The sequence below is a fragment of the Camarhynchus parvulus genome, chromosome Z, assembly GCF_901933205.1.
Source record: "Camarhynchus parvulus chromosome Z, STF_HiC, whole genome shotgun sequence".
Classification (NCBI taxonomy): domain Eukaryota; kingdom Metazoa; phylum Chordata; class Aves; order Passeriformes; family Thraupidae; genus Camarhynchus; species Camarhynchus parvulus.
The window spans coordinates 36633640-36657661 of NC_044601.1; the positions used below are offsets into that span (position 1 = coordinate 36633640).

General features: G+C 39.5%; 1 protein-coding gene across 1 annotated transcript; it reads left to right on the plus strand.

Annotated features, from left to right (window-relative positions):
- Positions 1-3105: 3105 nt before the first annotated feature.
- LOC115915378 (fructose-1,6-bisphosphatase isozyme 2) lies at positions 3106-22924 on the plus strand. Its single transcript, XM_030968754.1, has 7 exons — positions 3106-3278; positions 6019-6181; positions 7106-7198; positions 12014-12154; positions 13318-13455; positions 19470-19589; positions 22730-22924. The coding sequence occupies exons 1-7, from the start codon at positions 3106-3108 to the stop codon at positions 22922-22924; spliced, it is 1023 nt and encodes a 340-aa protein (XP_030824614.1).
- The last annotated feature ends 1098 nt before the right edge of the window (positions 22925-24022 follow it).

Below are 24022 nucleotides of genomic sequence, written 5' to 3' on the forward strand. Positions count from 1 at the left end.
CTGCCTGTGTTTGCTAGATCAGTACTCAGTGGTTTGGTTTTGCCTGCGTTCTGACATTTCATACTTAGCATTCTACCCATTGTGAGATGGGTTTATCTTCTAATCAGTAATATGTAAGCCCGTATTTGAGCAACATCTCTGGCTAGCCACCAGCGGGGAGAACTACTTAGCAATCTCCCTCCATATCTCCCTTTCCAGAGCTCTCCCTGCCTGTCAGTGCAGAGCTGGAAGGTGGATTTGTCATAGGGTCTGCTGTCAGCCCCCACAGCACTTTTACCCACTGGCCTCCTCAGAGGCTGCATTGTGCCCTTTGGTGAAAGGTCACTGGCTCCAGTTTCAGCTGGCGCCATCCAAACGACTAACATTTCATATCAATTAGAAAAGGTCTCACCTTTAAAGCTCAGGACTGGCCCATGCCCCAGTGCAAGTGTGAATAATCCCCAAGAGCTCTTTATATTAGAGGGCAAATTTCCCAGATCTGTCAAACTGAGGTGTTTATTTTTTCATCCTTCCTGTATTATTCCAACCCTTGTACTGAGAAGTTCTCAGGCTTATAGAAAATCATCATACATTTTTTACACAATCTGATTTCTCCCCACCTCCCCAAAATGGTAATTATTTATATAGCCTAATCATTCCATATAATCATTTGGGTTTTTATGTTTCAGTGGGATCACAGTATTAACAAAACACTAAAGGGTGAAGCTCTCATACAATCCAATTGTCTGCCTTTATCCATTTTTTTTCTCTTTTTACTGTGCTGTTGAGTGCAATGTTTATGGAAAGATTGAAGAGTCTGTGTTTACATAATAGTGTAAGTTAATTCCTTATTTAAGGACCATTATTTGAGAAGCTCAAAGCACTGTGCTTTATATATACTAAAAAATCCAGTACCTATAAAATACATTCACAGATTTTACAAAAAAAAGAAAGGGGGGGGGGGGCAAATAGTGGACTTATCAGCTCTGAAAACACTCTTTGAACCACTAACTCCAAAACAAACTTTCTGTTAGAAGATGATCTGAACTTTGTCTTTTTGGCCAGTGTAAAAGATTACTTGGAATCAACAGAATGTCTGCATGTGATGTTTTGACAAAAGTTAGAAGTCATAGGCCAACCCCTACCCCATTTCTTATTTACTAATTTGATTTGGTATGCTCATGGTATTCCAGCAACTCAGCAGAGAGATTTGGCACTAAAAGCATTTTAGTATGGGTCAGGCTGACAGCTACCATGATGATGAAATAATGTGCAGAATGTAATGGTTGTACTTTAAGCCAGCAGGTATCTTTGCGTGTATAATGTGAAACCTTCTTTTGTTGTTCCTACCATGTGCTATCTCAAAGCTCCACATATTTTATTTTTGGTTTTCTACACAGTCTGTTCGAAAGAAAAAAACTTCCTAACCAGGCAGAACATGCTGTGTAACTTTTGTCTCGTGATGTGAACAGTACATTTAACTATACACTGTAGTAGAAAAGAGAAATCTTCAAGATTTCTTTGTTCTTCAGCCATTGGCATAGAGGATGTAGTATAAATGTAGATGGATGCCTGTTGCTCCATCTGAGCAACTTTGTTCACCAGTCCTTTCTCCACCTTGAAACAGGACTGGAAAAATATCTCCAAAGCTAAGCAGATGGGATGGAAGCAGCACTGAACACTGCGCTTGTGGCTAGTGTTCAGTGCTGTTGATCTCTAAAACCCTTTCTTGCAGCTGATTTCAAAGTAGAAAACCTTAGCATTCAAATTCCTTTAAAAACCCTACAGATAATGTATTTTTGTCATTAGATGAAGAGACACTTCTAGGAAAATCTGGAGAAATGCTTCAGCTGCAGTTCCTATTAACAAAAACACATTAGGTATATGTTTTGATACAGAATTTTGTTTCTGTCTTCCTGGCAAGATTTTAGTGCAGTAATTTGGGTTAAAGGAATAAAAATGAAACTTAATAAAATTTTTCTTCTGTTACTCCAGGTTTTCTTGTTTTGCTGGTGGGCTTTTCATATCTTCTACTTTAAAATAAGAATGCTGCTATTAAGTAAAATGAAGGCTACAGCCTGTAACAGCATAGTTTCTCTTACTGCCTAGTCAGAGTGGGAAGGCAGTGCTGTAATTAAAATCCATAACTCCAGCATTCCAGACAGCATGCATCTAATGCAAAATCTAATACATTACTTGGAGAGTTTCTGTCTACCTTCACATTGGCATCATGTACTCCTAGCATACTGCTTGTAAGGAGTTACTGGCAGCATAATTGCAAATTTGGACATACCTATATTTACATGGTGCACTACAATATGAAAGCCAACATAAAATTTCATTTTGTTAATTATGCCATTGATATGCTTAAATCAGAGAAGCCTTATTTGTAAATCATTGGAGATATAATTACTTTGTAACTAGCCAAGCCACAGCTAACCAATACTTCTCATTCATTCAAGCGCTATAATATTACAAACAACCCGGACCAGGAATTAAATCGTAAAAATGGAACTGCAGCAGACCAACTAGCAACATAAAACACTTTAAAAAGCACTTCTCAATGCACCCCTTCAAAAGCTTCTTCAGGCTGGAGGCCAAAAGAGAGTGGAAAAAACAGGACTTATGGAAGGGAACTTTGCTGTCTGGAGTCACAGTGCTGTGGGACACTGTGGCACGTATGGTGCCTGGTGCTTTCATTTCTGGTGCCTTGTAAACACAGCCCTGGCTATGAACTCATTGTTGAACAGGATCTACAGGAAAGCCTTTTTCAAGAACGCAGACAGCGAGAGTTTTGCATTATAATCAGTCTGATGTACAGTGAGAATATGTAGCTAGATCTGCACAGACCTAATTTCAGTGCAGGGGAGGCCCGGACGAAGAGTAGTTGCTCAGCTGTAGTCCTCTATCAGGCTCCTTTCCTGCATCCCAGTGGAGCCATGGAGCCAGCCTGGGGTGCAGTTATTCTGAGCACTCAATCACATGGTCTCAGAAACATCTTAATAAATTCTGACCAGCCACACAGCCAAATACAGCTTCGCCTCAAAATAAAACAGCTGCCCAGGATCTCAATACAGCAAGAGAGCATTTTGTCCAGCTGAGAAGGAGCTCTGGTACCCAGCAAAAATGACAGACAAAAGCCCCTTCGAGACGGATATGCTGACACTCACGCGGTTTGTCATGGAGAAGGGACGCCGCGTGAAGGGAGCGACGGGGGAGCTGACGCAGCTGCTCAACTCCATGCTGACTGCCATAAAGGCCATTTCTGCTGCTGTCAGAAAGGCAGGCCTTGCCCACATGTGAGTCCTACCTTGCACTACCAGGAGGAAGAGGAGGCAGAGAGACAGCTACTGGCATAGCAAGGCTGGGGAGTGGGCAGAGATTCATAAATACCTTGGAAGTGTCTTTTTTAAGCTGAGTAAGGTTGATTAAGCTTATGATTAAGCTTGGTTAAGCTGATTATCAAGAGTGGGGAGCAGGAGAGCTTTCTTTTTGGAGTATTTTAATACTGGGTGCAAGATAGACATTTAAGCTAACTGCTGTTCTGTAATATTTTACTCTAAAAATGTAAGTCAGAACAGAACTTCAATGCCCTGCTCACCTTGTTATCTCTTGCATTTGTTGATACTGATCTATTTTTATGTCTACTGTGAATTTGCTAAAAATCACACCATGATATTTTTAATGCCAAATATCTCACTGTGATATTTTCTGCTAACATCCAAGCCCTCTGCTGAACTGTACAAGTCAGGCTTGGCTTATCTTGGGAAGCTGATTTTCTGCCTGTCTGCTGAATAAGCAATGCTCTAAAGCAACAGCCCTGACAGAAACCCCATGCGTTGCTGTGCCTGGCTGCATTTCTCTTTCCTTCCTCAAGCAGTATCCCACGTGTAGGGTTACAGGCAGGGAGTCTCAAAAGGCCCTCTAGAAAAACCAAACGTAACAATTTGGCATCTAGTGCTTTTGCAGATGGAATAAAAAATGGCCTTAGCAAAACCTGAGAGTATGTACTGAGCTGTTCCACATGGACAAGTGCAATAGACATCAGTCTAAGTCTTTTAATACTGATGTCTCTGAAGGAGTTCAGAGATATGGAATGCCCTAATAAAACTGTGTGTTTCAAACAGAAAGTTCTTGATATGATCGAAGATATTTTTCTGAACATGCCTCAGTGTGTACTTACACCTGCATGCATGAAGGAGACCCAGAATATATTTGTGAAAAAAAGTCAACATTTATTATTTGTTCAGGGATTTGGGATTTTCTTTCCTTCCACAGAAACACCAAAATGTGTGACCCTAGGGGCTGGGGGGGATTTTGTTCTTCTGTTGATTATTTGGTCAAAGTCCTAAATCATCTTGGTAAATCGTGAATTCAATGTCTCCGAACTATTGCACTCACTTTATAGTGCCTAGAGAGGACATGAGACATACTTAAAGTGAACCACAGTTTCAGTCTCTTATGCCCTTACTCTTAAACTATGTTTTGTCTCTGTCCTTACTAGGTGAAACTGAGCTATTTTGCCTCCTTGACTTAAAGGAAGAGTTGACCTTATATAATTTTTATCTTTATGTAGACAATCTTTGAAATAGTTTGTAACAGCAGAGAAACTGATAGGCTAGAGGTGGAATAACCTCTAATAATAACAATAATAATCCTTCTTCCCCTTCAGAAAAAAACCCAAAACATCCATTACATTAAGGAGCAAATGTTTCTTTTTATGAATAGAAAGCTTCAGATGTTGTCTCAGAAATATCTAAAGTATCCAAACATACAAATTAGTAATTTGCACCATTCAAATTACTGAAACTAACCATGGAATTTCAGGCATTCCCATGGCAAACTTTCAACCACTGTGAAAGTGGCTTGCATTCATCTGCATTTGTGCAGTTAAAGAGCCCTGATTTTTCTACTCCTTCCAAATAGGAGACTGTAAGTGTCTTCTTTAATGTTAAAGCACTAAGCATGAATTTTTGACAAATTTTAAATTCAAAAGTGAAGGAGAACTTTTTCCAAGTCATAGACTTGAGCTGTGATTGTGCCTGAAAACACACTAACTGGAGAGTAGGTACTTACCATTCCCTGAAAATCATAGTCCTTTTCAAAATCTTAAATTTGGCACCCAAAAATAAAATATCTCAAACACTCAATACTGCTGAAAAGCACAGGCAGCTTTGAGCTTTGAGAAAGACAAAAGATCTACTCCACTCTCAGCTCAGGCTTGCCGCTGACAAATATCATTCTATGGACTGATTAATTTCTTCTTTCTCCTCCCCTCTTTCCCACACCCACATCCCCACTCCACCTACCCTCCCCCCACAAAAAAAAAAAAAACCATTTAATTTCTCTTAATGAATAAAAAAAGCAGTAGCTTTTCCCTGTATGGTTTTTGTGGTTTTTAAGAAGCGCAGAACATGCACATTGTGCCTCAACAGTGCTTCTTCAACTGGAAGTCTCAGAAACATACATACTACTATACCATGTTATTAGCATATTGCTAAAATCAGGATAGGGAAAAGAAGCACCATCCTAACTCAGCTGAGGATCACCAGATAAAACAGACTTTGATCCTGAGATACAGTTCCATCTGGCAAATTCCCTGGGGATGCCTTTAAAATCCTGATTTGGGGCTGGCAGGATGATTGTGGGTTAAAGGACCACCATGGAGCCCTGAGCAGCTAGTGACAGAAAATATTGCAGATGCTCACTGCACTTTCTGCTTCCTGAAAACTGCAGCCAGCTGCTTCATGGGGCTGCTGGGGAAGGCTGGTACTTTCCACCTGGGCTGAAGACTCTGCTTGTGGCCTGGGGAACATCTACACAGGAGCAAGAGGACCCAGGTAAGGCCTCAAAGCACATGCTTTTATTTTCTACAGCAGCAACAGTCTCATAATGCACCTTAGCTGTTTCATCCAAAGATTATCTAAAGGTGTAGGAAGATAATATGAAGGAACAACCTTGATTTGTTGAAGTGTTTTTTCCTAAAAACCTGCGAAGTTGGCCTCCTTCAGGTTTCTTGACATTTTTATTCTTCTGTAGGTTTGGTATAGCTGGCACTGTGAATGTGACGGGTGATGAGGTGAAGAAACTGGATGTGTTATCCAACTCCCTGGTGATTAACATGCTCCAGTCCTCCTACAGTACCTGTGTCCTGGTCACAGAGGAGAACAAGGAGGCCATCATCACCCCGAAAGACAAGCGGGTCTGTGCAGCTCCGGCATTCAGGGGGGTTGTCGGCTCAGGCAGCAGCAGGTGGCACTCTTGCTTCAAGTATGAAACCTGGCCCTGGCCCCCAAACCCAACCCTTCCCGGGGGGGAAATTCAGAAAATTTGCACCGTTTCTGCGTTGTTTTGACTAATAACTGTAGTGGGTGGCATGATTTCAACAGCTAAAAGAGATGTGGAGAGTAAAATTATTATTAAAGTTTTGTGAAGCGGGGGAGATTAATTATTTTTAAGCTTGTTAACACATCCCAAATCTCAGGTGGAAGTGTACTATTACACTCCCTGACCACTGGTGCAATGGTTTTGGATTACATTAGTATTGAGAAAGATAAAATGAGATGAGAGTCTGGCAGAACTGAGTGTTATGTTACATGTCCAAAGGAAACACCTGACTGCTTCATCAGGCTTCCCCCACGAGGGGATCCTATTACAGCGAGTTACGGCTCACGCTGATGTAACCTGCCCTTTCCCAAAGATTTTTCTCTTTCTGCCTTCTTGCCCTCAAACCTCACAACACAGTGAAATCCTCTCATTCACAGTAAAAGTATCAAAAGAAAACATATTCATTAGAGGAAGAAGCTTGCTTCCAAAACGCGTCACTCCTTTTGCTTTTAAACAGTTTCTTGCACTGCTTGGCAGCAGAGGACTGCTCCTCTGTAACATCCATTTGTGCTGTCTGAGCAGAAACATGTCCTCTCCAATTTCTCTGGCGGGCCCTTGGGGAGTCGGTGTTGTGCTGCCGGGCCAGCTGGGTCAGCAGCGCAGCCTTCTCTGATGAGCTGTATCAGGCACAATTGGAGGGCTGAATGCAGACATAAAAACATGGGAGTTTTCAAGTAAAAGGAAATAATAATACCAAGCAATTTATCATTAAATGGTTCCCTTGCCACTTCTGTTTTAGGGTAAATATGTGGTGTGCTTTGACCCCCTTGATGGTTCATCCAATATAGACTGCTTGGCACCAATAGGAACAATATTTGCTATCTACAAAAAGGTAAGAGGAGCAAATCACACATGGCATGATTTGCTTGGTGAAAGCAAAATGTCTTGAGTTCATCACCTTGCCTAGTTTCTTTCCATGGTCCCTTAGGTGTCTCTGGGCAAAAGGAAGCCTTAGAAATAGTAGACGAACACTTGATATTCACGTGTGCTAAAATGCTGCCTGAATTCACAGGAAGGGGACGCCCAGCCCCACGAAATTGTTAGGTGACAGCACTTCCTTCCTTCTCACACAAAGGCACTTAACTAACGCGATCTCGCCCCCAGGGCAGCTGGTTTGCTCCTTCAGTGATGCTTGACTCAGCCTTAGGTGCCGAAGAACGGCAGTGTTTGTCCTCCTGGACACCCACTGTGGGCGGCTGGCAGCGCTGGACCGTGTGGCCTGCCAGAGCCAGCTGCTGTGCCTGCCATGGATGGGACAGTGGGCGTGGAAACGCTGGGGGCTGGAGGAAGCAATCATCCACACTCATCGGGCCCGGTAGCATGTCTGCTCCCCTGCGGCTGCACAGAGCAGCAGCGAACACTGAGAGTTCCAGTCATGCCAAGTCTTGTGATTTGTTTGCTAATCCCCCAGCAGTTGGTGTTTTTTCCAAAGCCTGAGCTCACGGTCATATGACTGTGGGAGACCCTCAGCCCTTGCTGTTGTGAAATAACAGTTTACAGTACTTGTGACTTCGAAGAAGTCTTTGCAGACTCAGATGTTACACTTCAAGCAAATGAAGATATGTTTTCTAAGTCTCTCACCTTTTAGCTCATAATTTGCAGCTGCTTAGTCCTTGGTTTTTACATTTCTTGTAGGTAATACAGTAGTCATCACTGTTCAGAATATGCATCTACTAGTGAATCAAATAGTAAAGGCACAACCCCAAGAGGGTTGTGGCACAAGTCCTGGAATTTGGCTGTCCGCACTGTTAATGGTTAGTGCAAACCCACACCATGGATGCCGTGCAGGCCAGACAACGGTGAGATGGGTATGATTTTTGAAAGAGCATTCCTGGGACTACCTCCAGTACCGTGCAGTTTCTTGCTTTTTGCAGGGAAAAGAGCTTATCTGTGTTGATGAAATCTATGAAATGTGCTCTAATGTTAAGCAGAGGGACCTCCACCCTTTTCAGTTACCTCTCCAAAGATACCCTAAATGACAACAGCATCTCCCAATATTTGCAGTAGACAATAGCTGCATTTTCCTTTGACATTATTAAATAAGAAGTGCTCTATTGACAGTTACTAAAGAGTAGTGTGAAAGAATAAAAGTGAGATGTTTATTCCAGTTGATAAGTATCACTTAAGAAAGAGAACATAATTTTAGGCCATCTAGGATTCATGAATAATATTTTTGAAAAGGTAAAACCATTCTGATTCCAAAGGATGAACCTTAGCCTCTAAGATTGAGATGAGCTCCTGACTGATTTTCTCACCATGTCTCACCTTAACTTCATTTCCAAAGGCACACTCTCCAGAGCAGAAATGTTAGGCTTATTTTAGAAAAAAACCAAAACAGATAACAAGCACTCTTATAGAAAGGCCAGACTTGGACAATACATTTCAATCCTGAAAACAGTTGTCTGAGGGCTTCCAATCCAGAGCCTCCGCCACAGTGGGAGGAACCATTTGATCATGCCACAAAAGCATTCTATAAGTTTCTTAGAAAAACCCATGAGGAAATAAATAGTATCTCAGCTTTATTTAATTTTCCATCTGGCCTTTGCTTTCTGAGACGAAGGAGGTGCAGTTGAAAATCAGAAACACCTGAAAAGTGGGGCTGAGGGAGGAGCCTTGCTGAATCAGAAGGGGATTGGGCAGCTGCTGCCACTGAGCGGGGGGCTCTCAACTGCCAAAGTGTCAAGATATGGTGACAATAAATGCTTTTTGCTTGGGTCCTTCCAGGTTTTCATGCCACTGAGCTAAATCTACAACCCTTAATTCATACTGCACAAATATGCTATGAAACTCTCTTGCTTTGTTTCGTTTTGGTGTTAATTTGCAACTTTGCCCAATGCCTCTGATGTATTTTATTTGCTACTCTTCTTTGTTGTGAAGACGATGTCCTCCCCTTCATGTGGCCCCTCACAGAGAAGGTGTAAGAATTCAGTAAAAACACAAGGGCTTCTCATGAAACACATGATACAAATGGAGACCTGGAAATCAAGTCATTTTAGTGCTGCTCTCAGTGCTGATGAGAATTCCCTTGTGTGATGTCAGGCAAATCACAAACATAAAAAAATTCAAACTCAAATATCACCTGAGGGTACCCCTATAGCCAAACTCTGCAGCCTTTGTTTCATCAGCCTCACACCAGTCATTATTTGCAGTCCATCTGTCTATTTTATTGTTTTGCATAAAGGCCTCTAAAGGTATTTCACCACCACCATCATAGTCAAAATATAATGGACAGGAAATCCATCTGTGCACCAGAAAGAAGAGAAAATAGCAATTATCAGAGTGCACTGCCCAGCTTAATTCCCTGGTTTGTTTAACAGTACATGGTACTTGGCAGGCCAAAATTCTTGCAGTCCTAACATTGAAGTATCAGCTGATCTGTAGCTTTTTCACATTTTGACTAGCTCTGCAAAATGTTTTCTTTTTCTTCTTCGTTTTGGAAGCTAGCTCTTGGAAACACAGTTGTGAATAAGGATGAAAAAACAAGTGAACTCAGCCCAACTGACTATACCTTGAGGGAGGAGTTCCTCTGCTTTTTTCAGAATAGTCAAATATATAGTTTCTCAGTCATATTAACATAAAAAATGCATTTAAGATATAGGACTGAAAAGCTCATCTCAGAAAACATATATATTTTAAACAATATCAGATATAACCCAAAGTTGCATGTATTGTATATACACTGTGTTCTAGAAAACAAACCACTTTCCTCCCCATGAAATTATTTTTTATTTAATGAGAGGAGCATACAAAAAGCTATGACAACCAAAATAGGTTTGGAACTAACTGTCTAAATGAATATTTAATTCTGCATTTGATGCTGCAAATAATTAATCTGCTATGGACAACCATAATAATTAATCTTGCTATAGAGAACCATTGCGTTTAATGATGAGATGTATGTAACATAGGGGTATATTTTTGAAAGAGATGAAGCTACCTAGGCCATAATAGTTGGTACTGTAAGGATTGTTTCACAAAGTGTTAGCTACTATTAGTCAATTTTCGAAGCTCTGAAATATGCAAACAAAAGTTTAAATTAGTCTTCATTATTTGCATTATAACCTCCCAGCATCTTGACATAGTTTTGAGGGACTGAGTCCCTCAGCATGTACAAATATATATACAAATATATATCTACAAATATATATACATGTACAAATACATGTATATCTACAAATATATATACATATATTTGTACACGCTATATTTCAGTTCCCATGAAGAGCTGGTTATCAACTGGATTTTTTTATTTCCACAGGACTTGGCAAAATAGTAATAAAAGGATTTGAGCAAAAAACAGTTAAAGACTGTGAGTGAAGTGACTTAAGTAATGAAGTCTTTCAGCTGAAAATGAAAACTTTTTGATGTGAAATTACTATCTTTGTGTACTAAGGAGTGTTGTTTTGGTGTCCCACATCTCAGTTTTCCTCAAGGTGTTGGCATACAATGATGAATGGGAACACCTTACTAGGACCCTAATGGGAAAATATTTCATTTTTTACACAAGACAGTCTTCATGGATTTTAATTTTTTTTAACCAAATATTCAGGGCTAGACCTTCTGTTTCTATTTAGCTGCTACTCAGTCTAAATAAGCCTGTGTAATCACTGAGAAACTGTCTGAGTTGGGAACAAAAATATATTAAGCCACGGTCTGAAGAAAGGGGAGTGTTTCATTTCAATTCCCCACGGACCACCAGCAAAACATCCATACAAGACCCACCACAACTGATGAACTCTTAAATAAACATTAATATCAAGCAGTTCTGCCCCATTCTTTAGCAGCAGGAGACAAAGGCTCTAACCAGCCTTCCCAAGTACTGTTGGCTGACCTCCTTACCCACCCCACCAGGCCATGAGTGTAAGCCATGGGTGAGGCACAGCCCTAGAGCTGGCTGGAAATAATTCCACCTTGTCTGCTTGGGCTACTGTTGCTCCATGATAACCGAAGTGCCAAATCAAAATATGAGAGTCAGAAATTGATTAAAAGCATGAAGTAAAATGCCACCTGAATGTTCTGTGTAGACTTGCAGATGAGTACTTGCACACATGCACACTTTCCATAACCAAATGCATTTGTTATTTTGTATATAATATGATCAGCATTTGTATATAATAGATGAACATTTATATTCCTTCAGTTAAGCATCTCTTCACTAGAAGAGACAAATGCAAAAACTTAGTTCCATCATGTTGCACCATATACACTTTTATTCTGGACTATGGGAGTATTTTTTTCTGTAATGTTAATTGCAGCATTTATCTCTCAGTTATTCCCTCTGATGGGTGTCAGCATCATAGCTTATGTTACATTTACAGAAGAGTAGTATCTCTGCTCTGTCTCAGTTTTCTGATGATCCTCAATTAATAGCTGGGGATATAATGCTAAGGGAACATCTCTGTGGCATGTATCATATTGATTGCATGACATGTATAAAATAACAAACTGTCAACATCCTGTTCCAGCATGTACATGTACCTGCGCCAAGCTTGCCCTGGACGAGGGGGGGTAACAATCTCTGGTATTGTTGTTTCAAAGGCCTGCATAGACAGAAAAAGGAAATCTGTCGCACATTATTATTGAAAAGTTGTTTCTATTGTTCATTATCAGAATTTAACCTTTGGTTCAAATGGTAATTTTTCCTCAGGAAACAGATGATGAGCCCTCTGAAAAAGATGCTTTACAGCCTGGACGCAATATTGTTGCTGCAGGCTATGCCCTGTATGGTAGTGCTACGCTGGTTGCCCTCTCCACAGGGCAAGGAGTGGACTGCTTCATGCTTGATCCGGTACAGTCATGGTGTTAATCACATATACCACTGTCTTTTAGAGCTCTCTGTGCTTGGTTTTACTTGGTTTTGTTAATCCTTGTCTCTGTAATCTATCCACTTTATGCAATTCTTTTCTCCATATCCTGGATCATCCCACCTTCTCTTTATAAATATTTAATAATATCCGAGCATGTTGGTTGCAATACCTGTTTGGTTTTTCCTACTCAATAGAAGTGAAATTAACTTAAATTCTCAATGAAGTGTTTGAAACCCTCTTCATTCAAACCAATACTTAAGAAAATTTAATTTGAACCATGTCTGTCTTCACTTAAAGGAATCTGTGTTTATTTTCTTCTTGATTTTTCTGCCTGAATAAGAACATCAACATGTTCACTCTTTAGCCTGAGGCATTTTTTTGATAGCTTGAGCCAAGTGATGTTTCATTTCCTGAGTGCAGTTGAGTTTTATGGCTGTCTCCTAAGGTGCATACCCAAAAATTTGCAAAAGCGCACCACCACCTGTACAACTGAACATGTGCCACTCTTGAGTGCCCAGGAACACAATGTGTTACTGTGGGAACACTAGAAAGATCATTCATTTGTAAAACCAGAATTAGATGTGGGGAATAACATACTGTGGTTTTGTGGGGTTGTTTTCAATAAAAGGATGCATTATTACCAGAACTTGTAATGTTTGTAAATAGTCTCATTCCAAGAGGAAACAACTGGGAGATGAACTGCTCTACTTGAGACAGAGTAAGAGAAGGTGGAAGTTGAAATCAGAGAGAGAAGCAGAGAGCAGCACATGGGTGTAGTTGTCCACATTCACATTAGGTTATTTGGACAAGAGAGTCCAAAAGTCAGAAAGCAGTATAATTTCTTAATTTGCAGTCTTATCTTTTGAGGTCAGAGTTTCATGATCCATCTGCTTTCAGGACTGATTTGTGTTCTTTTGATACTCTATTCCAATTAGGTTTTGTTTATAGTACAGATGTGACAAATTTTTATTAAGTTAGTATAAATTCTCTACTTTCTGCTCTTTTTGAAATATTGTGAGTTTATACACTAGATTGGTACTGAAAGGATCAAGCTGTGCTAGCATTTCTGCCATGTCTAGCGTGACAACTGTTACAGAAAGCCAACAAAATTGTCTGCTAATACGTCATTTATCCTGTCCTGCAGGGCCTTGGTGAATTTATTTTGGTGGACAGAGATGTTAAAATCAAGAAGAAGGGGAAGGTATACAGTCTCAATGAAGGTTATGCAAAATATTTTGATCCTGCAATGACAGAATATTTGCAAAAGAAGAAATTCCCTGAGGTAAGAAAATATTAGCACTGTACCCAGTGTACCGTGCACTGGCAAGCACTGCATTCCATGCAGTCCTGGCTGATGGAAAAGGGTTTGAAGGTCTTCCTGAGTTCAGACCCATGTAACCCTTTCATACTAGCTGGTCTATTTTGGATATGCATGTAATGGAGTTTTTTTTGCATTCTGACACCTTTTATAACTCAGACTTCCGTAAATAAAGTCATACCTTGTTTGTATGAAGGGAAATGTGCTGATGAACTAGATCTCTCAGCAAAACTCTGGAAATGTGCATGCCAAATTTGGGGATACCCTCATTTTCTAGCTTTATCTGAATATGCAGTTCAGTAATGTGTGCAGTTGGGCATTCAGGGCTAGATTCCATGTGCTGTCCTGAAGGTGTTTGCAGGAATCTGCGTGGCATCACCTTCTCCGTCCTGCACCCTCTTGCATCTGAAAAATGCATTATCATTCTTTCACAGTCTACTTGCATCATATTGAGCATGAACAACCTATAGGCTGGGGAGAAAACCTAAATTAATGGTGTGAGGCACAAATTAACTATATTTGGTGGTTAAAAGAGACATGTCCCATGTCTGATGAACTTTCTTGGAGAAAGACATCCCACGTCTGATGAACTTCCTTGGACAAATACAGTTTGGTATTAACTTGTCAATGCTAGGAGGACAGGACACAAGATCTCCATGTGGAAAACTGGAAGCTCTCTAAAAGTGTGGCTGTGAAAAGTAATTCATAATGAAATATGGTCATGTGGATCAACTCAGGACTTAATTTGGTTAGGAAGCTCTTTTTAAAACTCTTCCTATTAAAAAAAAAAGTCAGATTATTTTTAAGCTATTAGTTGTCAAGGATACTTGTAATATGGTTTGTGTTAAATAAATGGATTCAGTTAAAACCTCAGGGTGCAGTAAAAGGGAAATATAATGAGTAAGCATTTAAACTGTGGTCCCATGATAAACTCCTCCTTCTGAGCTAAAAAATCTGGGTTTACCAAATCAGCTATAGCTGCAAGACTACTGACTAAATATCAAAACCTCCTTTGCATACTGCTCACATTGTAGCCACAGAGAGTCTAACATCACAGCCTTCTAAATATATTAACTTTGAATATTTGAGATTGTTTTGAGACTTCAAAGTCTGCATTCATTTCAGCTGTGAGAGCAGCAGAAGCCCATGACACAACTTTCATACTTCCTGAAATCCAGCTGGGAAAGTGAAGAACATCTGTGCTTCTCATTCTGCTGATGTTATACCAGGCTACATATTCAGTATCATGTACTAAAACTGGAGTTATTAATTTGTGTTTTTGCAAACCACCAAAGTGTTGTTTAAAGTAAAATTCTTAAATGCATCAACCCCAGGCAACTAGGAAAAGACTGAAGAGATTTCAAACTCAGTGAAAAGACCAGACAGAGGTATTTCCCCACAGGATCAATAAGGACAGCTCTATCATGTGACTTCCTAAATCCTAAAGTTAGGACATACTGGAAAAAACCTCATTTGCAAACACTGTTTTATCTCAAATCTGTTCACCATTTGATGCAAGCCTATTGAAATTGTTTGTCTCATGCAAGTGAAGTTGGCAGATATTTTTGTTACTTTAAAGCAAGCACTACATAAGTGCATGGTTTATTTGGGGCACAGGAAATCTTCTCAGTTGTGCTGAACAATCACATTTTTTGCTGCTCTGAGATCTACAGTTGTCAGCATGAGAAGGGCTGAGGCACAAATGTTATAGCCACAAAGCACAAGGAAATGCCCTGCCCATCTGAAGCTTGTTATGAACCTGAGTTTTTGAACCAGCATAACTCGGTTCCTTGATTTGGAAAGGACATAATAGTTGCATTGTGGGGAGGACTAGAGACGTTTTGCCATTTCTCCTTAACATGAAATGTGCTTCCTGGCCTCATCTGTAGGGCTACCCAGCTGCAGCCACATTGGTGATGTCCCTACCTTCCCTACAGAAGCCAGGTGGAGATTTTCAGTTTCAGTCTCTGTCCCCCTCTCTGCAGCATGCAGAAGGGTAGTGAGGGTGTCTGCTGAATATGCCCTGCCTGTAGCTTGAGGAGGAACTGACATGGGCATGGAGGAACTCCTCCTTATTCAGGCAGATCATTCACCCTATACTCTTCGGGCATCAGTTTTAGCTATCTGTTGCTTTTTTGCATTTTTCTTCCTTTGATCTTACCTCTATTAACTCCTTTCTGTGGCTCTTGGTCAACATGCTATTCTGATGACTCTCTGACATTGCCATGAAAAACTGAAAATTTAAAAATATAACAGGGAATCAAAAGTATACTGTAATCCATAAGATATCCTATGATATATATCATTGTCATTAGCAACAAAACACTAAAAATCAGCCATTTATGAGTAGAAGAGAGATTGCCCCTTACTATCTGACAGCAGTGTCCTAGATCAGACAGTTTGGACTACAAAACTGCATTGATTTTCAAATTTTCTTGTGGATCACGATTTACCTAAAGCATCAATTCTGAATAAAAAGCACTAGAAAAATGCTGATGTTGTGCAGCCAGACTAAGCCTCCTACTACTATCATGTAGTGGGAAACACATGTCTAACCACATCTCTTCTGGTATGAGAGTGAAGCTGATTTTTTATTTAGCATGACAAAATCACACTGCTGCTTAGCCAGTTTGAAGAGCAAGCTTCTGTTTGCAAAATTGCCTGTAATGCAACGTGTTTACTCCAGTCTGCAATGCTTAGCGGGCACTGCTGGGCCAGAAACTGTCTCTGCACAAATTTTACTACAAGTCTTCCCCAAAATGGGTTCTTCCTCCCCCTAGCTTCTCTCTGGCACTGGTAGAATTTGGAATACCCTGTGGACATTGTCACACTTTGCTATGACACCTACTTATATCTTGTTTCCTACAGTCAGGCACAAGAGAAGTTGAGTCTCATCACAGCTTGCTGATGATGAGAGCTATGCAATTGAGACTCCCTAGTTAAGAATTGGTCTCAGCAGTGCCATTAAAAAGGGCCTCAATAACACATTTCAGTAGGAAGCCAAGCTGTGTCCAAATGATACAAAAAAGGTAGTAAAACTACTATTCTTTTGTCACCACATCTGTATATGGAGTAAGGGATGCAGGGTGTTGCTGTTGTAGTCGGTAGAAAAAATTTCTTGCTCTCACTCTCCTAGTCATCATATTTATGTAAGAAAAACCTGGTCTTGTTCTGCTGTGGAAGAGCAGGGCTGTCAGAAAACAGTAGAAGAAAGAAATGAAAAATTTACTTCTATCAGAATGTGAAGAAAAGAAAATTTCAGGACCTATCTGTTATGAGTCATTTTTGTTCCTTTGAGTCAAGCAAAAAAAGAAAAAGCAGCAGAAGGGGTAAAACAAAGAGTAGCCACAAGTTTACTCAACATAGATGCTGACAATGGGAACAGGAAGGATCTCCAGTTCTTTCATTGGCATCAACTAAGCAATCAGAAGTGCTTATTGAGCAAACACAGAGCTTGGCATTACTGAGGACTTGGGATGAACCTGTCTAGAATTCATGCTCTATTATTTCGTTTGAGAAGAACATCTGGGCAATATGCCAATACACATGCAACACCTATTAACTTATCTGTAAAAAAATGCATGAGCAACAAAACTGGAGAAACAAGAAATAACATTTCACTAACTAAAATGAATATTTCATCTTCAATGCAGACAGCTGTATGCTAAGGGAAGTAAAAATTTCATTTCAATATGTGGTTCAGGTGATAACCTTATCAAAAGGCAGGAATTTATCTGTATTTTTCTCAGCACAGTCTCAGCACTGTGTCTCTAGCTGGTGAATATCTATCTGGGTAAGAAGCAACTAAAATTGTCAGTGGCATCTCATGCTTAGAGCTTAGAATATCCCGAGTGGGAAGGGAACCCACAAAGCATCCTTCGCATAACACGGTCCATATACACGTGAATTATGTAAATAATCTGCATGTGAATAGGAAACCTAGCACATTACAAGCCTGTCAGATGATGTGTACACAGGTGGCTCAGTTGTGCAGCTCATGGTCACTAAATTTCATATCTGTGGTTTATAGAGTCCTTATTTTATAATATCATAGAAGCAATCCTGAGCAGTCTGGTTCAGGGGCTGCTTGTTTATATGTTATGGCTTTTTTTAGTGTTTAACAAACTGTTCTTTAGACTCAGTTCATTACCTTTTAAAACCATAAAAGGAAGTTCTTCTTTTGATTGTATTTTTAAAGGTAATTTGAGACTATAATAATATCTTTCAGATTTTAACTGAAAACTCACATTTGTCTCTCTTTAATACCTCTTAAGGTGCTTGGTTTTTCCTGATGTCAGGTTTTTACAATTGTGAAGTCACAAGTACAAACAGCTGTGAGATGGAGAAGCTATTATTTGAAGCCTAAATATGCAATTATTTGGGCATAAGCCATGAAAAACAAGGGAGCAAATATTTAAAAGCTTTGTTCATTTGTGCCTACAATTAATAGAACCAGATTTAAGTAAAACAAAATGTAAAAGCTCTAGGCTGTGCCTTTTCCATCAGTCTTTCATAGTTTGCATTATTTTCTTCAGAATTTTTCATAGTTCTTCTTAAGTGCGCAACACAAATCATAAAAACCAACAGATGTACAGTTGAACAAGGCCTGGAATAAGTCTCTTTTCTAATTTTATTATCAGTTATATCAAAAATCCAAGTCTTATGTTTAGCAGCATGGAGCTTAACTTTCTAGTGTTCTGTTGCTTTACAATGTGTAATTTCATGAGAATTTTTTCCATTTTAATAGAGAGTAATTATCAATACTTCACAGTCACATTGAACAGTTTGAAAAAAATATTCAATATAGAATTAAGTTTTTCAGTTGTGGACTTTTTTCCCCAACCAACCTTATGATTTTGCAGGGAAAGATGACTAACATGTGGTGTCTGAAGGTCTTGGAGCTGGCATTGCTGGACAAGTTTTCTATGTATTTTTCTAGATGTAATATCAGTACAGGATGAGCTTTGTAGAAAGTGCTGAGATCTTTTATTAGAAAACCCAGACAGGAAAAAAAACCCACTCAGATATTTTCAGACTTTTAGCGTTGTAATAAAAAACATATATGTGTATTAAATATTCATGAAGTTCAGTCTCTAGTAATGTTCTGGGAAGATAAAAATTCCCCCTCAGCTTTACTGAAGACAGATTGAGAGATATGAAAAGACCAGCAAAATTATTTTCTTAAACAGCTTTCCTTAAGTTTATATCTGTATTTTGTATCTCCCCTTCATAAAGGTATAGTGACATGTTAAATTTCTTGAGTGGAGCTTATTTGGTCTTCTGTATGTACTTCTACGTGTTCAAGATACCTTTCTTGTCTTCTATATCTGCTACCTACCCATTTCTATGACCAGCAGACCTGAGACTAACATGAATACTTCCTTGATTGCTTTTGTTAAAATGGCCTGTCCTTTAACAACATTGATTTCTAAGTTGAGAGCAAGGAAAAATACATTCATTAATAAATTGCGATCTCCCAAACTAAGCTGCAGAATGAATGCTATGACAAATTTCACCACCTGACAAGTAAGCTAGAAGGTAAAAGTTGGAGTCCTCCTGGAACCAGCCGGACATGTAGAGGAGTGACACCACTCCTCATGCTCTGGCTTAGGAATCCGTGAAAGATCAAAAATTAAATTATTTTGACCTTGTTCTGATAAGGTGAAGAAGTTTTCAGTCCCTTGTTTTTTCACAGGCTAGGGTTTGATTCAAAATTGTGCACCCAAATTACAGGCACTCTGGTTTGCATACTGTGAATGCAGCTCTTTAAAACTCTTAACCCTGTAGACAATCACACCTTACAAAAGGCTGAGCTCAGGACTGATTTTGGTATTTTGCAGTACCGAATTATATTGCAGTATCCATAAGCAGCCATAGATTTCAGCAGCTTTGATTCCTGCTTCATACTAAAATTACATTTTGCCACGTCACTAGCTGTCTAGCCAGGTAAATACAGTGCTTTGCTCTATGTTTTTCAGGATGGCAGTTCCCCATATGGTGCCAGGTATGTGGGCTCCATGGTAGCTGATGTTCACCGTACATTGATGTACGGTGGGATCTTCATGTATCCTGCTAATCAGAAGAGTCCTAAAGGAAAGGTATGTAATTTGAATTCCTTTCTGGGGAACTTAGCCAACCTAATATCTCTGGTATTACCAGAGCAATAGTTTAGGTGAATAAATAATAATGTTCCACTGCAGAAAAAATTAATGAAAATTACGCTCAGCAATCAAGTTTAGAAAGAAATTTAGGTAATTACCAATTTAGGCCAGAAATCTTCCTCTGTATTTTCATATTATTAAATACTCAAGTGGTTTTCACAGCAACCAAGGACTTAATGATTTTTCTAAAGGTAGAATTTCAGTACCATAGAAACCCATTGAGACACCTGTGCACAGCTGGCAGATAGAACATGGATCTGAGGAAAACCTCTGCACTTTAAACTGGTAGCTAGAGTTATCACACCAGCCGGTGGGACATGCTGAGCCCCAGAAAAGGTGTTGTCCAATGCTAGGAAAAAAGTTTTCCTACCTTGTGTTTCCAAAGGACACTTATATCACCAGCTCTGCAAACTCAGGGTTCTACCACCTGGTCAGAAAAGGTGATTACAGTGGAAGGTGGGTTTCATTCAGTATTTTAGGAAAATATGACTTCCCATTTGGACACCAGTACAAAATGCACTGTGACAATGCAGTGCAATGCAATGCAGTCAGTCTTTAAAGACATGGGCCACAGACCATTGTCAAACTCAACTACTCTTCTGCAGTATCAAATACCCTTATTATCAACTTTCTAAACAAGTACTTTTAAGAGACCTAGTCTTACAGCTGATCTGTAGGCCAGCAGTAACCTGCAGGTCATCCTTAGGAAATCATTGGCTCAGTACATTATAGGTTGGGCATGGTGTTCTGACTCCAAGAATACATTATTTCCTCATCTACACCATACTTAAAACGTTCTATTCAAATGTTTTTGCATCCATGGCTGGTACATGAAGGAATCTGCCTCATCTCCCACACTGGTCTCAGAATATCGCAATATCTACCGTCTTTAGGAAGAGAGGACTGCTGTTTCATCATGGTGAGCTTGTATTTACCAAAATACAGGCAGATCCAAATGGTCTTCAAAGCAAAACCAGGAAAATAGTTATCTTCAACGTATACAGCCAAAAAGGTCTGCATGTTTGTCCAGGCAAAAATTATTTAAATTTTTGAATCACCATCCCACAGAAAAAAAAACCAAAAAAAACCACCACTCCAAAAAACCCTCACTAAATGATGTGGATCTGTTTGTACATAGGAGAAAGGGACAAAAAAGGAATTTGCTGTATGTGAAAAAAGTGGGTTTGCTGACTGGCCTCTTCAAATGAAACTTTTTGTTTTGAAATCTGTACTAAACCATCATTGAAAAGAAAGAATGAAAAACAGGACAAAAGTACAAAGGAACAAAGCACTTACATAACTTTATAGAAATAAACTTTTCCACAGAGTTAAACCACATTTATTATTGGATTGCTCAGGCTTGAACTGCCGCAGTAAAGAGAGTAATGGAAGAAGCAAAATATGCTATCATTAAAAATAAGTTTTCTTTCTGTCTCAGAGTACAGGTGTATATAGTTCTTTTTACATATATCTTTTCTTATTGGAGAAATAATACTCTTGTGGCAAGTGCCCTGATCATCTTTCCCCTGAGCGACAGTCTATGCACTTGGTTAGAGAGCTGAAAATAATAAATGTCACTGGAATTATCAAAAGGAATTGATCAAAAGTCTTTAGAGTAAATGTAAATTACATGGAGGTAGGCCCTAAAATTTACAGATCCTTCTTTAAAGAAAGAAAACTAAATGCTACTTTGTTATAAACAATATACAATAAACACTACAGGACAAGACAGCAAATAAATCTCCTTTTCAAATGGTATATTTTGAATAACATTTTTTATAAACTTAAGGCTTATAGTTCTCTATTAGGTGAAAATGTTAAACCTATCAGAAGACAGAGCCCATCTGAAGATCCCTAAGTGCAGTTGCACTGCTACCTGATGAAAAACTGCTTTCCTCAAGTTGCATAGTCACAGTAGCAACAAGAAACTTGAAACGTGGTTCCATGGTGATACCACTGCTCTTTGCTGGCTCATGACCTTCCAGAATTGGGCCAAGCAGTAGGAAGAAGAGTGAAAGATACTGGTCCTATGTTGCCTCAGAGATGGAGTCCTTGTACCAGAAGTAGGACTTCAGTGGGCTTTAAAGATAAGAAAGAAGGTAATACAGTGCTATTTAAGTTGTGGTATATCATGGTTTTATTGCAGTGTGCTAAAGGCATGATGGGCAGTGAAGTCCTGTGCTCAACCTATTTCTCTGTCTCTCTATATGGTAGCATTCTGTCACACTTCCTTTTTCCCAGAAAACTTTTCCTCTTTTGAACATGTCAAGAGTCCTTTAAACAAAATATGCACTCATATTGTTGTACATGAGCACTTCATAGATAAACCTACAGAAATAATATTTGTTCAGAACTGACCAGCTATCATTGCTGTTCATTTAAACACAGAAACTTTTGGCATATGTTCTAAATAAATTTGTATTCCACCAGAACACACTCACCCAAAAGGTAACATTTTAAAAAAACGTAAACAGATATCAGGGTCCGAACCAAAAGAGAAATTTTGCCTTTAATAAACAGCTGCAGCTCCTTCTGAAGCCACTATCTGGATAAGTTCAGGCCACTAATATCTATCTATATTTCTGAAGAGAAGCAATAAAATCCTGAAATTTGAAACTGGGAGCATCAAGTTTCAAACTCCAAAATATTTTGACTAAACATAACATGATTATCCCAAGCTCTGAGTTAACACGTAAAGACTCCATATGAGAAGATATTTTGGCTTTTCTTTCCCAGTACTGTTAGCTTAGCCAGCTTACAGTTTTGCTGATGCCTGTGGGACACTCACTTTTGACTTTTTGACAAAATACAGCTTCACTGGTGCTGCACGTCTATATGTCAGCTTGGAAGTTATATGGGGATGCCTGGATGTAAGGCCGGCACACTGTTCCTTTGAGCAGAAGGCTTTAGGAAAGGTGAAGAGAGGGAAAGAAGAGCTCTCTGAAAGACATTGCTACTTAGGTCAATTGAAGTTTGGTACAAAATTTTCTAAAATCACAAAAAGAATGATAAGTTTTGGCAAGGTCTTTGATATAATTTCCCCCATAGGCAATCAGGTGTTTCCTCTTTCTTTCTAGCTCCGACTTCTCTATGAATGCAACCCTATGGCTTTCATCATCGAGCAGGCAGGTGGCATAGCAACTACAGGGACCGAAGCAGTGTTGGACGTGAAGCCTGAGAATATTCACCAGAGAGTTCCTTTTATCCTTGGCTCTCCAGATGATGTGCAAGAATACCTTGCTTGTGTACAGAAACACCAGAAGAGCACATAAAGACTTTCCTCATCAGATCTTGCTTGTCCATTTTCGGTCTTCAAGAAAAGATTTACCTTTCAAAATAGTGGATTCTAGCATTTACCACCAATCTCTCAGTGAAAGTCCCCGTTTACAAGAGCAGGAAAAATAGTGAGATTTTGTTTCTCCTTGCAGGCAAGTGTAAAAATCCTTTAATTCTGATTTATTCAGGGCAAGTGCAGAGACAGAGTCATGACAAACAGAAACTACTTACTTTACATAATATTAACAAAAGGAAGTGAATTGTGTCAGTAACCCCATTTGATCTGAAGTTTTACACCTAACATTACATGGATGGCATTGTTTGCAACAGGATTTCCACATCAATATTTGCAATGTCATTATCGAGATTTTCTGTCAGAGACTCTCTTGCAGATGCTTTTTACCTTGATAGCCCTAAGAAGAGCAAAAGTCTTATGCGGTCTGAAACAATATTTTTAAGCTGCGAATTATATAAATTTTGGGTAATTAATAGAGATGAAAAGGCTGCAGCATTGCCAGGATATTTAATTTCTCACAAGAACAGGAGATATCACATGTTATTTACACACACCTTTCAAAGCACAAATTACAATAAACCATGGATGTGACGCCCAAATCATGCCTATTCTGTTGATCCATTGTCCTCTGCAAGAGGATAGAAAGACACTGTTATACTTCAATTTTCTCTTACTTTGAAAGGTTCTTATTTCAGATTGAAGCTTGCCCCTTTACACGTTATATTGCCATCACTAGTCACAGTGTTGTCCTGTCCTTAAGTGGAAAGGGAACACCCAAGTTTTGTAGATGCTTGTGGTCAAAGGGAGCAACAAAAGTAAGATAGTGTGCAGAAGCTTACAAAACTTTATTAGTAAATTCCACACGTGGCATGAGAATTGATACAAGTTAGTCCCTGATCTCCTAGAACAGGCACACAGCAGCGAGGTTTGGACAACGAGGTAGGGTAAAAGGGGAGAGAGCAGGAGGCAGGGGGAGAGAGAGAGAGGAAGAGACAGAGAGACAGAGAGAGAGAGGTGATTTAAAGAGGAGTGGGGAGGCAAGAGAGACACAGTGAGAGAGTCCTGTTTCCAGCATGGC

Coding starts and splice junctions, on each gene's coding strand:
- LOC115915378 (XM_030968754.1), top strand. CDS start 3,106: ATGACAGACAAAAGCCCCTTCGAGACGGATATGCTGACACTCACGCGG. Junction 7,199..12,013: donor TATTTGCTATCTACAAAAAG/GTAAGAGGAGCA, acceptor ATTTTTCCTCAG/GAAACAGATGATGAGCCCTC. Junction 13,456..19,469: donor AAAAGAAGAAATTCCCTGAG/GTAAGAAAATAT, acceptor TATGTTTTTCAG/GATGGCAGTTCCCCATATGG.